Source organism: Taudactylus pleione, unplaced genomic scaffold (assembly GCF_031769625.1).
Source record: "Taudactylus pleione unplaced genomic scaffold, aTauple2 ptg000078l, whole genome shotgun sequence".
Lineage (NCBI taxonomy): Eukaryota > Metazoa > Chordata > Amphibia > Anura > Myobatrachidae > Taudactylus > Taudactylus pleione.
Window position 1 is genome coordinate 4,831,366 of NW_028284480.1, and position 13,337 is coordinate 4,844,702.

General features: G+C 42.9%; 1 protein-coding gene across 2 annotated transcripts in view; it reads right to left on the bottom strand.

Annotated features, from left to right (window-relative positions):
* The window catches only part of LOC148532392 (retinol dehydrogenase 12-like), a 76,128-nt gene that overhangs the window by 28,108 nt on the left and 34,683 nt on the right, over window positions 1–13,337 (bottom strand). Inside the window, exons 3-5 of one of the 2 annotated variants that reach the window (XM_088467935.1) lie at window positions 9,124–9,366; window positions 3,762–4,064; window positions 1,702–3,160 (exon numbers count right to left, since the gene is read on the bottom strand). In XM_088467935.1, the coding sequence (XP_088324061.1) occupies window positions 2,865–3,160; window positions 3,762–4,064; window positions 9,124–9,366 (842 nt within the window). In that variant the 3' untranslated portion in view covers window positions 1,702–2,864. Of the gene's footprint in view, window positions 1–1,701; window positions 3,161–3,761; window positions 4,065–9,123; window positions 9,367–13,337 lie in introns of those variants that run through there. The other variant, XR_015877733.1, reaches the window with a different exon arrangement.

Genomic DNA, 13,337 nt, shown 5'->3' on the forward strand with positions numbered 1-13,337 from the left:
AGACCACGATCAGCAGCTTCCAGCAGCGTTCACCATGCTTCTGTAAAGATGGCCACCGAGGAGCAGAGAGGAGGCCGGCCTGAGGGAGGAGCGCTGCCACAGGGCCAATCGGCAGGTGCAGAGAGGGCTGTGTGCAGCGGGGGAGGCGCCGGCTGTGTACAGGGAAGGCGCACTCCCCTGGCATGCAATTAACCCCTGGGACGCCGCAGCGCTACCGCTCAGCTGCGATCCGCTGTCCCAGGGGGGTAGTGGAAGCGCAGGTTTGTTACCTGGCTCCATGCTGCAGCCAGTCCCCAGGGAGCCCCCTGCCTGGGGACTCTGGACCATGTTTCAGCGGGGACCCACCGCGGGACCCTGCTGCTTACCTGCTGCCCCCCCTTGAATCCGGCCATGGTCCAAAACATCTGGGGTCACCGCTAGCTGTGACCCCAGATGCTTACCAGCATCCCCGGATCAGTGCCGGTGTTCTGGTACCGGCGGGGGTGTAGGGAAGACAGCATGGACGTCAGTAGTGACTGTCCATGCTGTACTTCCAGATGGGCAGCCACAGCTGCCTTGAAGAAAACTTAAGGGGCTATCCTTAGCCCCCCTCTAAACAGGTGCTCCGACTCCGAGCCGGGCACCAACGAAACTGGGATGCCTTTTCTCGGGGGCGGGGTAAAGGAGGGGGACCCTAGTGCATCCTGGTAGGCTGAAAACTTAACTCTATGGTGCCCGATGCCTGACGTTATCACCCATACCAAGAGGTATCCTGTGGATACCCTATGGACCCTGATGTAGAAAATATATATATATATATATAAATTATATACAGATCCCACCTGGTCTGGCACTACTCCATAAAGAAACACGCTGCCTCCGTGCCCTCTGCAAAACTTAGTACATGGTCCGGTATACATACATATTATAATTATATATATATATATGGCATAAAGCTTGGCACTCCTCCTCAGCCAGTGATTTCGGGTGCCCTCCGCAAGTAACAGAAAACTGTAGTGTAGAAAGTGGTGGCAGCGGCACTCCTTAGTAATAAATCAATAAACAGATGAAGTTCTAAACTTCTTTACTTCAACGTTTCAATCTTTTGGATTTTCGTCCTGAATATAGAGGGTTCACCACAAGATGTAAACCATTGGCGAGCCACAAAAACAGGAAGACCAGATTAGAGTTTGCCAAACAACATCTAAAAAGCCATTACAGTTCTGGAACAACATCCTATGGACAGATGAGACAAAGATCAACTTGTACCAGAGTGATGGGAAGAGAAGAGTATGGAGAAGGAAAGGAACTGCTCATGATCCAAAACATACCACCTCATCAGTGAAGCATGGTGGTGGTAGTGTCATGGCGTGGGCATGTATGGCTGCCAATGGAACTGGTTCCCTTGTATTTATTGATGATGTGACTGCTGACAAAAGCAGCATAATGAATTCTGAAGTGTTTCGGGCAATATTATATGCTCATATTCAGTCAAAGGCTTCAGAACTCATTGGACGGCGCTTCACAGTGCAGATGGACAATGACCCGAAGCATACTGCAAAAGCAACCAAAGAGTTTTTTAAGGCTAAAAAGTGGAATGTTATGCAATGGCCAAGTCAATCCCCTGACCTGAATCCGATTGAGCATGCATTTCACTTGATGAAGACAAAACTGAAGGGAAAATGCCCCAAGAACAAGCAGGAACTGAAGACATTTGCAGTAGAGGCCTGGCAGAGCATCACCAGGGATGAAACCCAGCGTCTGGTGAAGTCTATGCGTTCGAGACTTCAGGCTGTAATTGCCTGCAAAGGATTTGCAACTAAAGCTGCATACACACACAACGATTTTTTTAATGAACGATTTGAGTAAACGATTTTTTCCCTTGAAAAAATGTACTAAAATCGTTTACTAAAGTTGTTCATTTACTAAATGTCATGAACGATTTTTATGAACTACAAACGATTTTTGCATATTCCCTTAATGAAAATCGTTGAGTTGACAAGTCTGACTGAACGACAAACTACAAACGACAAACTACAAACGTGAACGCGCATGAACGATAATCGTTCATCGTTTGACTCAGAAAGTGAACGATTTTTGCCATCAATTATCGTTAAACGATATCGTTTAACGATAATCATTAAAAAAATCGGTGTGTGTGTATGCAGCTAAAGTATTAAAAAGTGAAAGTTAGATTTAGGATTGTTTAGTTTGTCTCATTACTTCAGGCCCCTTAAAAAGTGGGAGGCACATATAGAAATCGTTGCAATTCCTACACCGTTCACCTGATTTGGATGTAATTACCCTCAAATTAAATCTGAAAGTCTGCAGTTAAAGCACATCTTGTATGTTTAATTTCAAAGCCATTGTGGTGGTGAATAGAGGACAAAATTTGAAAATTCTGTCACTGTCCCAATATTTATGCACCTGACTGTATATATGTGTGTGTATATATATATATATATATATATACACATATATACATACACACACACACATATACATACACACATACATTTTGGAATGCCACAAATCTCGTTTTCATATCAAGTACTATACAATAGCGTCACATACAAATGAAAGACTTTCCAAATACTTCACCTAAGTCAGAAATACAATAAGTATACCTAATGATAGACTGAGAACACTAAATTAAAGAGGACCAAAGCATAAATTAAATTCCACCTGAGCTGCAGTCAGTGTCAGGAGAAGTAGCAGCAGCTGTAACGATCCAAATAACTGTGTGAAGAGACTTAAGATCATTTAAATATTCACATTCTTCAATGCTACCTTCAAACTCGCTTAGTATAGACAGGAGAAAGAATATTTCCCATTCAGCGTTACACATCTAGTAACTAACAATAAAATATTCAGTTATACTGAAACTATCTTGTTCTTGCAGCTAAATGTTCCCTGGGGGAGGAGGTAAGCCCAACCATTACTTCACTAGCCTCCCAAAGCTTTTTAGCAATGCCAGCATCCTGCACATGGGGTTGTAATTTGCATGGCTTGGAGTCTGAGAAGTAGCCACCATTGTGCTGGAGAATGTCGTCAGACACAGCACAGTATATGACAGTCTGAGCGGCCGCCTGGCAGGAGATGAAGAACAATGACGTGATGACACACATCACTATACGGAAGAGGATGGAAAACTTGGATGTCCATTCACCAGCAACATAGCCTGTAAAAGAAAGGGGTGCAGTAATGATTACGGATATTTAACATAACTACTGTGCTCTATACAATAACGTACAGTATTTATGGAATAAACAACAGAAGTATTATAGTTGCATAAAAGAAATATGACAAAGAAAACTAACTGGTAGAAATGTGTAGGTTTAAAGTTTGGTATAAAGTTTGTCAACATTTATCATGTCGACATGATTAGAATGTCAACAAAAACGTTCCTGGTGGTTTAGTGGTGACTTACCTGGTACGATGGATCCTGCAGTGCTTCCGGCGGTAACCCTCCTGTAGCCTAACCCTAACCTTGCCCCTAGCGGGGATTCCATGAGGACTAGTAACATACCCAGCAATCAACAACAAACTGAAAACATCACCCACAATAAATGGTCACTGCGGAGCCAATCTGGTTGTTAGGTTACTTCCCTGTGATGACCATGAGGTGAAGGAATGTCTGATTGCTCTCTGCATTCAGTCATTATTACGCATAAGCATGTCAGGAGAAACAGTATTAGAAATACCAATTTCTGTATAGGTACGAAACTAATATCTTACACACGATAATGCAATGTATTATGTAAAAAGGGGCTTCCTCTGACCTGGATGAACGGCACATGTTGTGACTCCATGCCTCTCCGTCTGTCGGGCTAATTCCTGGGTAACATACACATTTGCTAACTTGCTCCGGCAGTACGTGAAAAGAGGCACTATGTTATAGTTTAGGTCAGAAAAGTCCAGCTTTTGATATTTGTGGACATTGGAAGTGATGTTAACAATGCGGCTTGGAGCAGAACTTTTGAGGCGTTCCATCAAGAGATTGGTGAGAAGGAAAGGTCCAAGGTGGTTGATACCAAAACACATACTGAAACCATTCTCTGTCCAGTCTAATACAGCTGGCACTCCTGTGAATTACAAGAAGGTTATCATAGGTTTCAGTGCACAAAATACATACATGCACATACCACAAGCAATACTAAAACATTTATTTATTTATTTTTACGTTATTTTAAGGTTATTAAGATCCCACAGCGCTCATGAGTAAAGATAGACAGATATATACATACATATATATATATACACACACACATACATATTATATAAAAAATACTCTAGGACGTTATTTTCTTAAACTTTCTAAACTGTGCAATAATGTTGCTTGAAAGTACAAATAACAACACATACTATTATTATTGGCAAATCACGGAGCACAAGCTCACGTTTCAGGTAGCACCATAAACAATATTTGCAAAAGGCAAGATGCTCCATCAACTTATAACTGCCAAAACGTGAAAAGGGTGAAGGGGTAAAAACAAAGTTAATAAATAAAAAGATCTTATTGTCAAACTATAACTAACTCAAATTTAAATTATAGTCTAGGACAGTGGTTCTCAAACTGGGTTCCATGACACCCTGGGGTGCCGTGGGGCACTTGCAGGGGTGCCACGGGTTTGTGGTCCAGGAACTAATCAAATTATTGTCAGTGTGACAGGCAAATACAGTGCTGGTGGCTGCCAATCATAAAATGTACAAATAGCAGCACCACCCTGTCCACCACCACATAACTGACCCTAAGGATGACAGGTAAACATAGTTTACTTTATTTTTTTCGGAATTTTTCAATAAGAAACTTTTTGCCTAGAGGTGCCGTGAAAAAAATGCTGATACTCTAGAGCGCCATGTCTCAGGAAAGTTTGGGAACCACTGGTCTACTATAATTATACCCCAATATACACTAGTTTAAATTTAGATTTTTATAGAAATACAGTATATCAAAATATACTACACAATTTTAGTTTTGTATATATAAAAAGCTAGATGTATATTACTCATTAACAGATGTATTGTAAATTCACCTGCTCCTAAAGTGACAATTCTATTTGTCTGAAAACAAAAGTAGTGCATATATGTATTGTATACTCTTCCCTAACCATGTATTTTATAAAAGACACTGAATCCAAGCCAGAGTTGTTTTATGCGGTGTCTGAATTTACTTAACAAAACCTACAGCCCCATCTAGTGTAGACATGTACAAATGCAGAGAATGAATGCCAGAAAAAAATATAAAAGCTATTAAGAAACTCTTATGCTGTGCAGTCTGTTTAATACTTAAAAAACAAAACTACATACACAACACTGAGATTAGCAGTAAGTGTGGATCAATTTTGCAATTACTGGAGTTAATTTGATTACTGATTATTGGTTTTCTAGTTGTCTTTTTGTAAAGCTTTGTTACTGTCATATTCTTTATTGTTACAGCATCATTCTCCTAGTATTTTTGTTTTAATAGCTTCTAAATAAAATGATTCATTTTATAGTATACAGCAAGTATAATGTTTTTTTTTTTTTTTACATTTCAGTGTTCTCCCCAGAAAATGTTTCCAGCCAGGTGGCATCAAGAAGTAGCCAGGTGGGGACCTTCGCAATAATAAAATGTTTTAAACCCTGACCTTATAATGATTAAAACTTGAAATAACATTTTATATATTAATTATCTTCTTCTTATTAGAGGCCCAGTAGTCTGATTATGAAAAAGCTGCAGTCTGTAGGATCTGGTCCTTTTTATACAGCTCCCAGATACTATCCCCACTTGCAGGCTCCCAAAGTGCCGGGTGATAGGCGGCGTCTTGTCGGATGGTGCACCCGCAAAAAACAGCCTGGGGAGAACACTGCATTTTCAACCACTTGCCTAGTGTGGTCACATCTGTCAGGCTGGGTTATCCCCGATATGGTCGCATCTGATGTGACCAGTAAGAAACACACACTGGGCAGCTGCTGGAAGATAATCTTCCAACAGCCACCAATCTTAGAGGGACCTCATGGCCCTTCAGCACCCTTGGATCCACCTCTAGTGTATATGGTTCACTGCTTGCTGCAGCGATCGGGCAGGTGGCGGCACCACTCACCCGGCGGCCGCAGGGAGGAATAGTCGCCGGTAAATACAGTGCTGGCCCCAGTGTATACCAGGCGCCTGAAGAGAAGCCGCCTGAAGAAATGTAAAGATAGCAGCACCTCCGCCCCCCAGTGTATACCTGACAGCTGCAGAGAGGAGCAGCCACCGAGGAAATGTATAGACAGCAGAGCCTCTGTCCCCAATGTGTCTTGATTAGACATCCATGTTAATTTTCTGATAGAAATATCGATATGCACAACTGACACTAATAGACATTTTTGTTGTGCAGTATCGGTGATCGCGCTAAGCAAAAAAAAAATTGTGGGTCCCAGGGACCCCTCACTTTATAAAATTGGGGTCCTACTCCACTGTTTTTGGGTCCCATCACATATTATGGGGGGGTGTGGGCAGGCAGCAGTTGGGACAGTGCTAGGGTTAGGTAGCAGTTGGGATAGAGGGGGTTAAGGGCAAGCAGCAGTTAGAGAAGTTGGGGTAGAGCTGGAGCCAGAGGGCAGTAAGGGCAGACAGAACTGGGGATAGGGAGGGGTAAGTGCAGACAGCAGTTGCAACAGTGCTGGGGGCAAGGAAGAGGTTAGGGACAGGCAGTGCTGGTGTAAGGTGGGTGGTGCACACAGTTAACAGTCAGGGTAAATGGGAAAACACACAGCTACACAGTCGAGGGCTAGGGAAGGAATGCACACAGTTACACAGTCAGGGAGGGTAAACACTTTTACACAGTCAGGATTAGGGGGGCTGCACACAGTTATCCTGGGTACACACTGGCAGATATATTGGACAATATATCGGGTGCCCGTCGGCCAGTGTGTACCAACGATTTGTCTGTGACCGACAACCGTCCGTACACATGCAGCAGAGGCCACGGGGACGCGACATGCCTCCCGGCCAGTGGAACCCGCGGCCAGATGATCGGTGTGTATGAACAACCATCATCTGCAGATATATTTGCATGTCACACGATCTGCAGATATATACGTCAAGTGTGTACTCTGCTTTATACAGTCAGGGTTAGGGGGGCTGCACCCAGATACACAGTCATGGTTAGGGGGGCTGCACAGTTACAAAGTCAGTGTTAAGTGGGGGTGGGGCTGACCACAGTTACAGAGTCACAGAGTTAGGGGGGAATCTGCACAGTGATGACCGTAGGCTGTGACTGACCTGTCTGAGCTCAGGGACTCCCTTTTGACACTGGCAGTCAGAGCTCGGTATCCCTGTGCATGCTGAGAGTCCCCCCAGCAGCTCCGGACCAGAGTTCTCCTGAGCGCTGTCCGTCTCACCGGTCGATGCAGAGTCCATCAATCTAGAGAATGTGCTGGCGCCGCGGGCATGGAGGGAGGGTGGGTGGTATCAAGCGGCAATTAAATCAGATGCTGCCAGCAGCAATTCGTTGAGGAGACGCTGCCGGCAGCTATAGGTTGAGGATAATCCGCCAGAGGTGATTGGTGGAGAAGATGCCACCGGCGATTGGCTGCTGTCACGCTGCACACAGGCAACACATTCAGCCAGCGCATCCTGCGGGACCCGCTGAGTTTTAAAAACCGGGACCCTGACTTGCTGTAGCGCATAAAAACGCGCTATATCACATAAGTTGAGATCACTGAGGATCATTTAATATATTGCAGGGAGTAGATTCTGCCACTGTGATATATCATTCTTGGACCAGCAACATCAGGGCAGCAGCCTGGCCCCCAGACCTCCTGTAGACTACAACTGCATAGTAGTAAATATCGATAGTTATAAATATCGGTATTAAGATTTTGATTATGGCAGTGCCGTATTGATCAAGAATATCAATACAGGACTGCCGATTAGGGAATAATCGTAAATACAGTGATTTAAAAGTATTTAAAGTTAATTTGAAAAAAAAAATGCTATTTTTATGGTATACTGGGGGAGATGTACTAAGCTCTGGAAAGTGATAAATTGGAAAGTGCTAAACTACTAACCATTCAGCTCCTAACTGTCATCTTACAGGCTGTGTTTGAAAAATGACAGGTAGGAGCGGATTGGTTGGTAGTGTATCACTCTCCAAGTTATCACTTTCCAGAGCTTAGTACATCTGCCCCAGAGTGACTTAAAAAAAAAAAAAAGATAAGTTTTTTTTTTTTAAATAAAATTGTGTTGGATAAGTTCTAAATAGAAGTTCTTGACGGAATTCAATAATAAACCCCCCCCCAATATTGAGTGGTTTTTAGAAGAAGTGGTTAAAATAATTTATATCGAAGTTACATATAGGAATTCTGTCAATCTTTAAGGTCAATGCGGATCAGAGCGATATATATATAACGTGTGGATCGCATACTGTGTACGCCTCGCATGTGCCCGCAGGGCGTTCATCGGATCGTCCCAACGCCTGTGCTTTTTTCTTATCTCGACTCAGCTAAGACGTTAGCCTATACACGGCATCCATGGAGGCACAAATTTATCAGGTAAAGAGTGTTTCCTTGTTGCTCAAACATGTATTAGCAGGCAGTACCACTAACTTAGATGTTGGCGACTTTTAAGGTCATAGAGTATGCTATCATGCTCTAACATGATCATTTGGGAAAGGGTCTACCTGGCTTTTATCCTCAGTAGGAATCTAAAGGTGCGTACACACGGACAGATATATTGTTACGATATGAACGATATCGTTTATCGATATATCGTTCATTTTTATGCAGTGAACGACCAACGATGTGTGTTCCCGCATGAACGATAACGATATCTATGATCGTCCGTGCATGCAGGCCAATCTGGACGATATCGTCAACTTTGCATGTTCAGAGATGTGGCAGGATGACTCACTGAAAGATATCTTTCATGTCGTTTGTGGTACAGATCGTCCCGTGTGTACGCACCTTTAGGGGTGATGCTACTGGGGACATAGATGTGACAACGCACTCTACAAAGAAACCATACTTCAGTGATTTCATGACTGATAATTGAGTGAGAAGTTTCTTGGCTGCTGCACAAGGGCTGTAACTGACAGTATGGTTCCAATGTGGGCACTACACTAACTGCAACAATGGGACAGAAACAAAAAAAACAAACCTGATCGCTTTCTCACTCACCCTCATTGTTGATGAGGATATGGAGACTCTTTTCATAGTTTAAGAACTCCTTACAGAAATTGCGGATGCTTTGCAGATTTGCCATGTTCAGGATACAGAATCGCACGTTCATACTTGCACTCTCTTTTTTAATCTCGTGGAGGGCGGCTTCCCCTTTCTGTTCATCATGACTTGTGATGTAGACACGAGCGCCACGTCTTGCCAGAGCAATGGCTGTCTCTTTTCCAACTCCAGATGTTCCACCTAATGTTTAACAGGACAATTATCTTTCAGGCATAAGTGACTTTATTCAATTACAAAGATGCAATAATGGAAACTGTGCAAGTGCAGCTAATATACAAAATGGGCTCCACACCCATAAGGATAGAAAGATCTGATGCCACATGGGAGCTGCATATGCAAAACATGTCGACAACTGTACATAAATGCAATTCCAAGTTGACGCAAAAACTACTTTATCGATTTTCATGAAAACTTCATTTTGTAGTGGAAACTCCTTGAAACAACCTGCACTTTGTTTCATCTCAATCCGTCAAGTTAAAGCTGAGCAATAACAAACACAAAATTGACATTATCAATGCAAAAAATAGATGTGGCACCATGCACATAGCCAATAAGGGGTGGGTGGAGAAGCGCTTTGGGCCTGTGGGGGTCATTCAGACCCGCTCGCGAGCGCAGGACGCTCGCAAGCGGGTTGATGGTGCCGAATTGCGCATGCGCGAGACCCGAATAACGACGGCCAAGCCGTCGTTATGGGTCTCCCACCAAAGGGGGCGTGCTGTCGATGGTGAGTGACAGCACGCCCCCTTTGGTGGGCGTGCTGGGGGTGTGGCTGCCAGACGGAGGCGTTCCCATGGGAACGCCTACCGTTTGAGTCCGGCCCCACTGACATCAGTAGTGATGTCAGTGGGAGTGATTTTGGCTCTGATAGAGCCAAAATCACTCCAGGGCTTGCGGTCACCGAGACCCTACCGCAGGGTCTCGTCGCAAGCTCGATGGTCGCGATGGTCTTGACCATCGCGACCATCATCATGGACGCTCGCTATAGCTGTGGGTGGTAACCCACAGCTATGCGAGCGTCCATGAGGCCGCTTCAAGTTGAGGGAGGAGGGCCCTGATTCAGAGCGAGCGCTCTGGTCAGAGCATCCGGCTCTGAATCAGGCCCAGTGTTCACTTGAATAGGATAGGCTATATAGTAGTCTGTGCACTGGGCGCACAGTGACATTGATGTGAGTAGTGGGTGAAGGTTCTGCTGCCAACAGTATGTATAGCTGCTGGTCACATGGGCCACTCCCACCACAGGGTCTCTATGCAAAGCAATACAACTAGAATACTTCAAAATTTAAAAAAATGTTGGTTGAAGAAATTGTGGGCGAAGTCGTGGGCTACAGCTAATTTATAATAAGTGACATTAGCTGAATTCCATCTCTTTATGCAAATACTGATCTCTATCAATGGAGCTTTGTAAATGGGAAAGAGCATCGGATTGGCTGTGAGTGGCTTACATCTAATTATATTCTTCCCTATATGGAAATGAACGTCCTCAACCATTTGAAAGCTCTTCTGCCGAGTCCTGTAAAATCAGGATCAGCAATTACAGGGAAAGAGATTATTACATTTATTTTTATAGCTCCACCAATTTACGTAGCACTGTACAGAGCACCACAGGGAAACCCATACAAACACAGGAGAACATACAAACTTCCCACAGACGAGTCACGACCAGGAAATTACCTTAATGCTTTACACAGTAATGCTAAGCAATACACTTAAAAAAAAAATCTGATTGTGTTTTAAAGATTGGCTTACCTCCTAGAAATAGTTGGTTGGAAATACTAAGTCTGCTGTTCCATTTTTGCAAACATTTTAAGTTTGGCCAGAGAAAGGATCAGGGATTATGGCAGCACTGCATGCTGTGATTAACACTGCATTCACAGAAATGGGCCCCAGTAAATCAAATGCTCAAAAGCGCCCAGACGCCCTGTCTTCTGACTTACTCGAAGCCTAATTTCTGTATTAACAAATCTAAACCTCTAGTAAATAGCAAAATGGAAGTCTAAATATGAATTAAATGGTGGTTAGCAGTGTTTAAAAGTAATTGGTTGAAATGACTTGATACTGCAAAAATACAATACCTATTCATAGTCTCCAAATTAAAAAAGAAAACAAAAAAAACAAAGCAATTTATTTGAGGATGGTTCCATTGAAAGAAAATAGATTGCTATTCAAAATAATGAAACGAGTTTCAAACTAGTAGGAAAAGTACAACAATATGCCAATGTTTACTTGTATTGGTTAGTTTTCTCTTTGGTGAATAGGTGTAATATTTAGAGAACTTATAGGGGGGAATCTAACCCCACGGCTAATTACCTGCACCGGGCAATCCAATTCGTGGGGTATACCCTGCGCGTTAATACACAGAGGTGGACTATCCTCGCAGCTTCAGGAGCTGCACAGAAAAGTCTGTGAGACAAGGCACCCTCTGGAGTTTAACGCGTGGGGAAAGCCCATAGATTCTGCACTTTACTTTTACCTGCTTTATCACACAGGGAAAATGCTATTTCATTGAATAGTATTTCCCTGCGCAACACAATCAATTAGCTGCAGGGCATTTTCTGTGGGTAATTGAATTCCCCCCCCTAGCCTGCCCACTCACATATAAACCAGTCTCTGTTGCATAAGCAATCTGCCCATATGTTAAAAAATATTGTCCTAACTGGTTTGATATGATATTCTGAAAGCCACCTATTGGACAAACCAACAAATGTTAGGATTCCCGATTACAGAGAAGGGGGCTGGACGCTGTTGGTAGACGATAATACTTTCCCTTGGAGAAATTATTTTTGTTGTTATAAGTGGAGGCTTGGCATTGTGGAACTAAATTGAATTTGGGCTTCACTATTGATTTAGGAAGATCCTCTGAAAATAAACAGATTTGCTGCAGCCATTTCAAAAAGTCACTCACTGGTGCCCGAAATCTTTTCAGTCTCAAGGGGGTCGATTCAATCCGGCGCGATGCTCAACAGCCCCGGGAAGGAATTAAAAAGGGCTATTCAATTCAGCGAGCTGTTACGTCAGACTACAACCACTTAAGTTGGAGAATGGCGGTTACTGCACCTTAAGTTGGCTGTTTAGTTGCGGTAACCGGATTTTTCTGACTAAAGTGCCGGCCACGAGGCTGTTAGCTCCACGCTAAGATGGAAAACAGCATCTAGGCCAACACTAAAGTTGAATTAGCACAAATTCTGTAGTCGGACATAACACACTGAATTGAATAGCTCCGGGAACGCCTTCCCAGGGCTATTCAGCATCACGCTGAATTGAATCGCCCCCATGGTATAACTAATAAGTTTTGTATCAGCTACATATGAAGAATTCACTTTCTGAATTTCTTTAGAAGCTGTATTTAACATTATTTGTAGGAACACAATTAAACCTATGAAATAAATTCATAGTAATCCAAAAACATTTCATAGGATTTATTAACAGTGTCTGGAGAACAGAGTACTACGCTATGCCAATACATGCGTTTCATTTCTTCTAATTGACCGTAACAAGCACTGGCACAGGAAGGAAGGTAAAGAGACCCTGGAAGTGAGTCCATGGGAACAGGAGAGCATTACACAGTACACACTTCATATTCTGGACATTAACTGCTACATTCTGGCTGTCAACGATTCAAAGAGGTTTATTTACACAAGCCCTATTTTGAAACAAGTTGGATCTTTTCATCCTAAAAAGAGCTACTAGAGTTTTCACACCAGTCAGGTACTCCACAGAGACACATACAGTTATTGAGACTCCCATCCGTAATTAGAGAGCATTTTAACCACTTAGTTCCAGTCCTTTATTACGTTGTCCATTTGGAACATCACCATTTATATTGTACATTGGGCTTCGGTTGTACAATTCTGTGCTTCCCTAAAGACAATCAAAGTACAACACATATAACTGATTTCAGCTTTGTCTAAGAACAAGGTGGAAAATGTGAAATACCAGCAAGTTTGCTGTGGATTCCAGGTGGGATTATATCCCCCAGATTTACTACGATCAAACCTGCTGCAAAAATCGCAGAGAAACCACACTTTAGAATACAAATGAACATCGAAAGACCAACAATATTTTTACCATTAAAAGTATAGAAACCCCAGTTTAATTAAGCATTGAGTTTATTGCCTGCCCAAATAAATGACTTGCCTCTGACAAGTGGATAT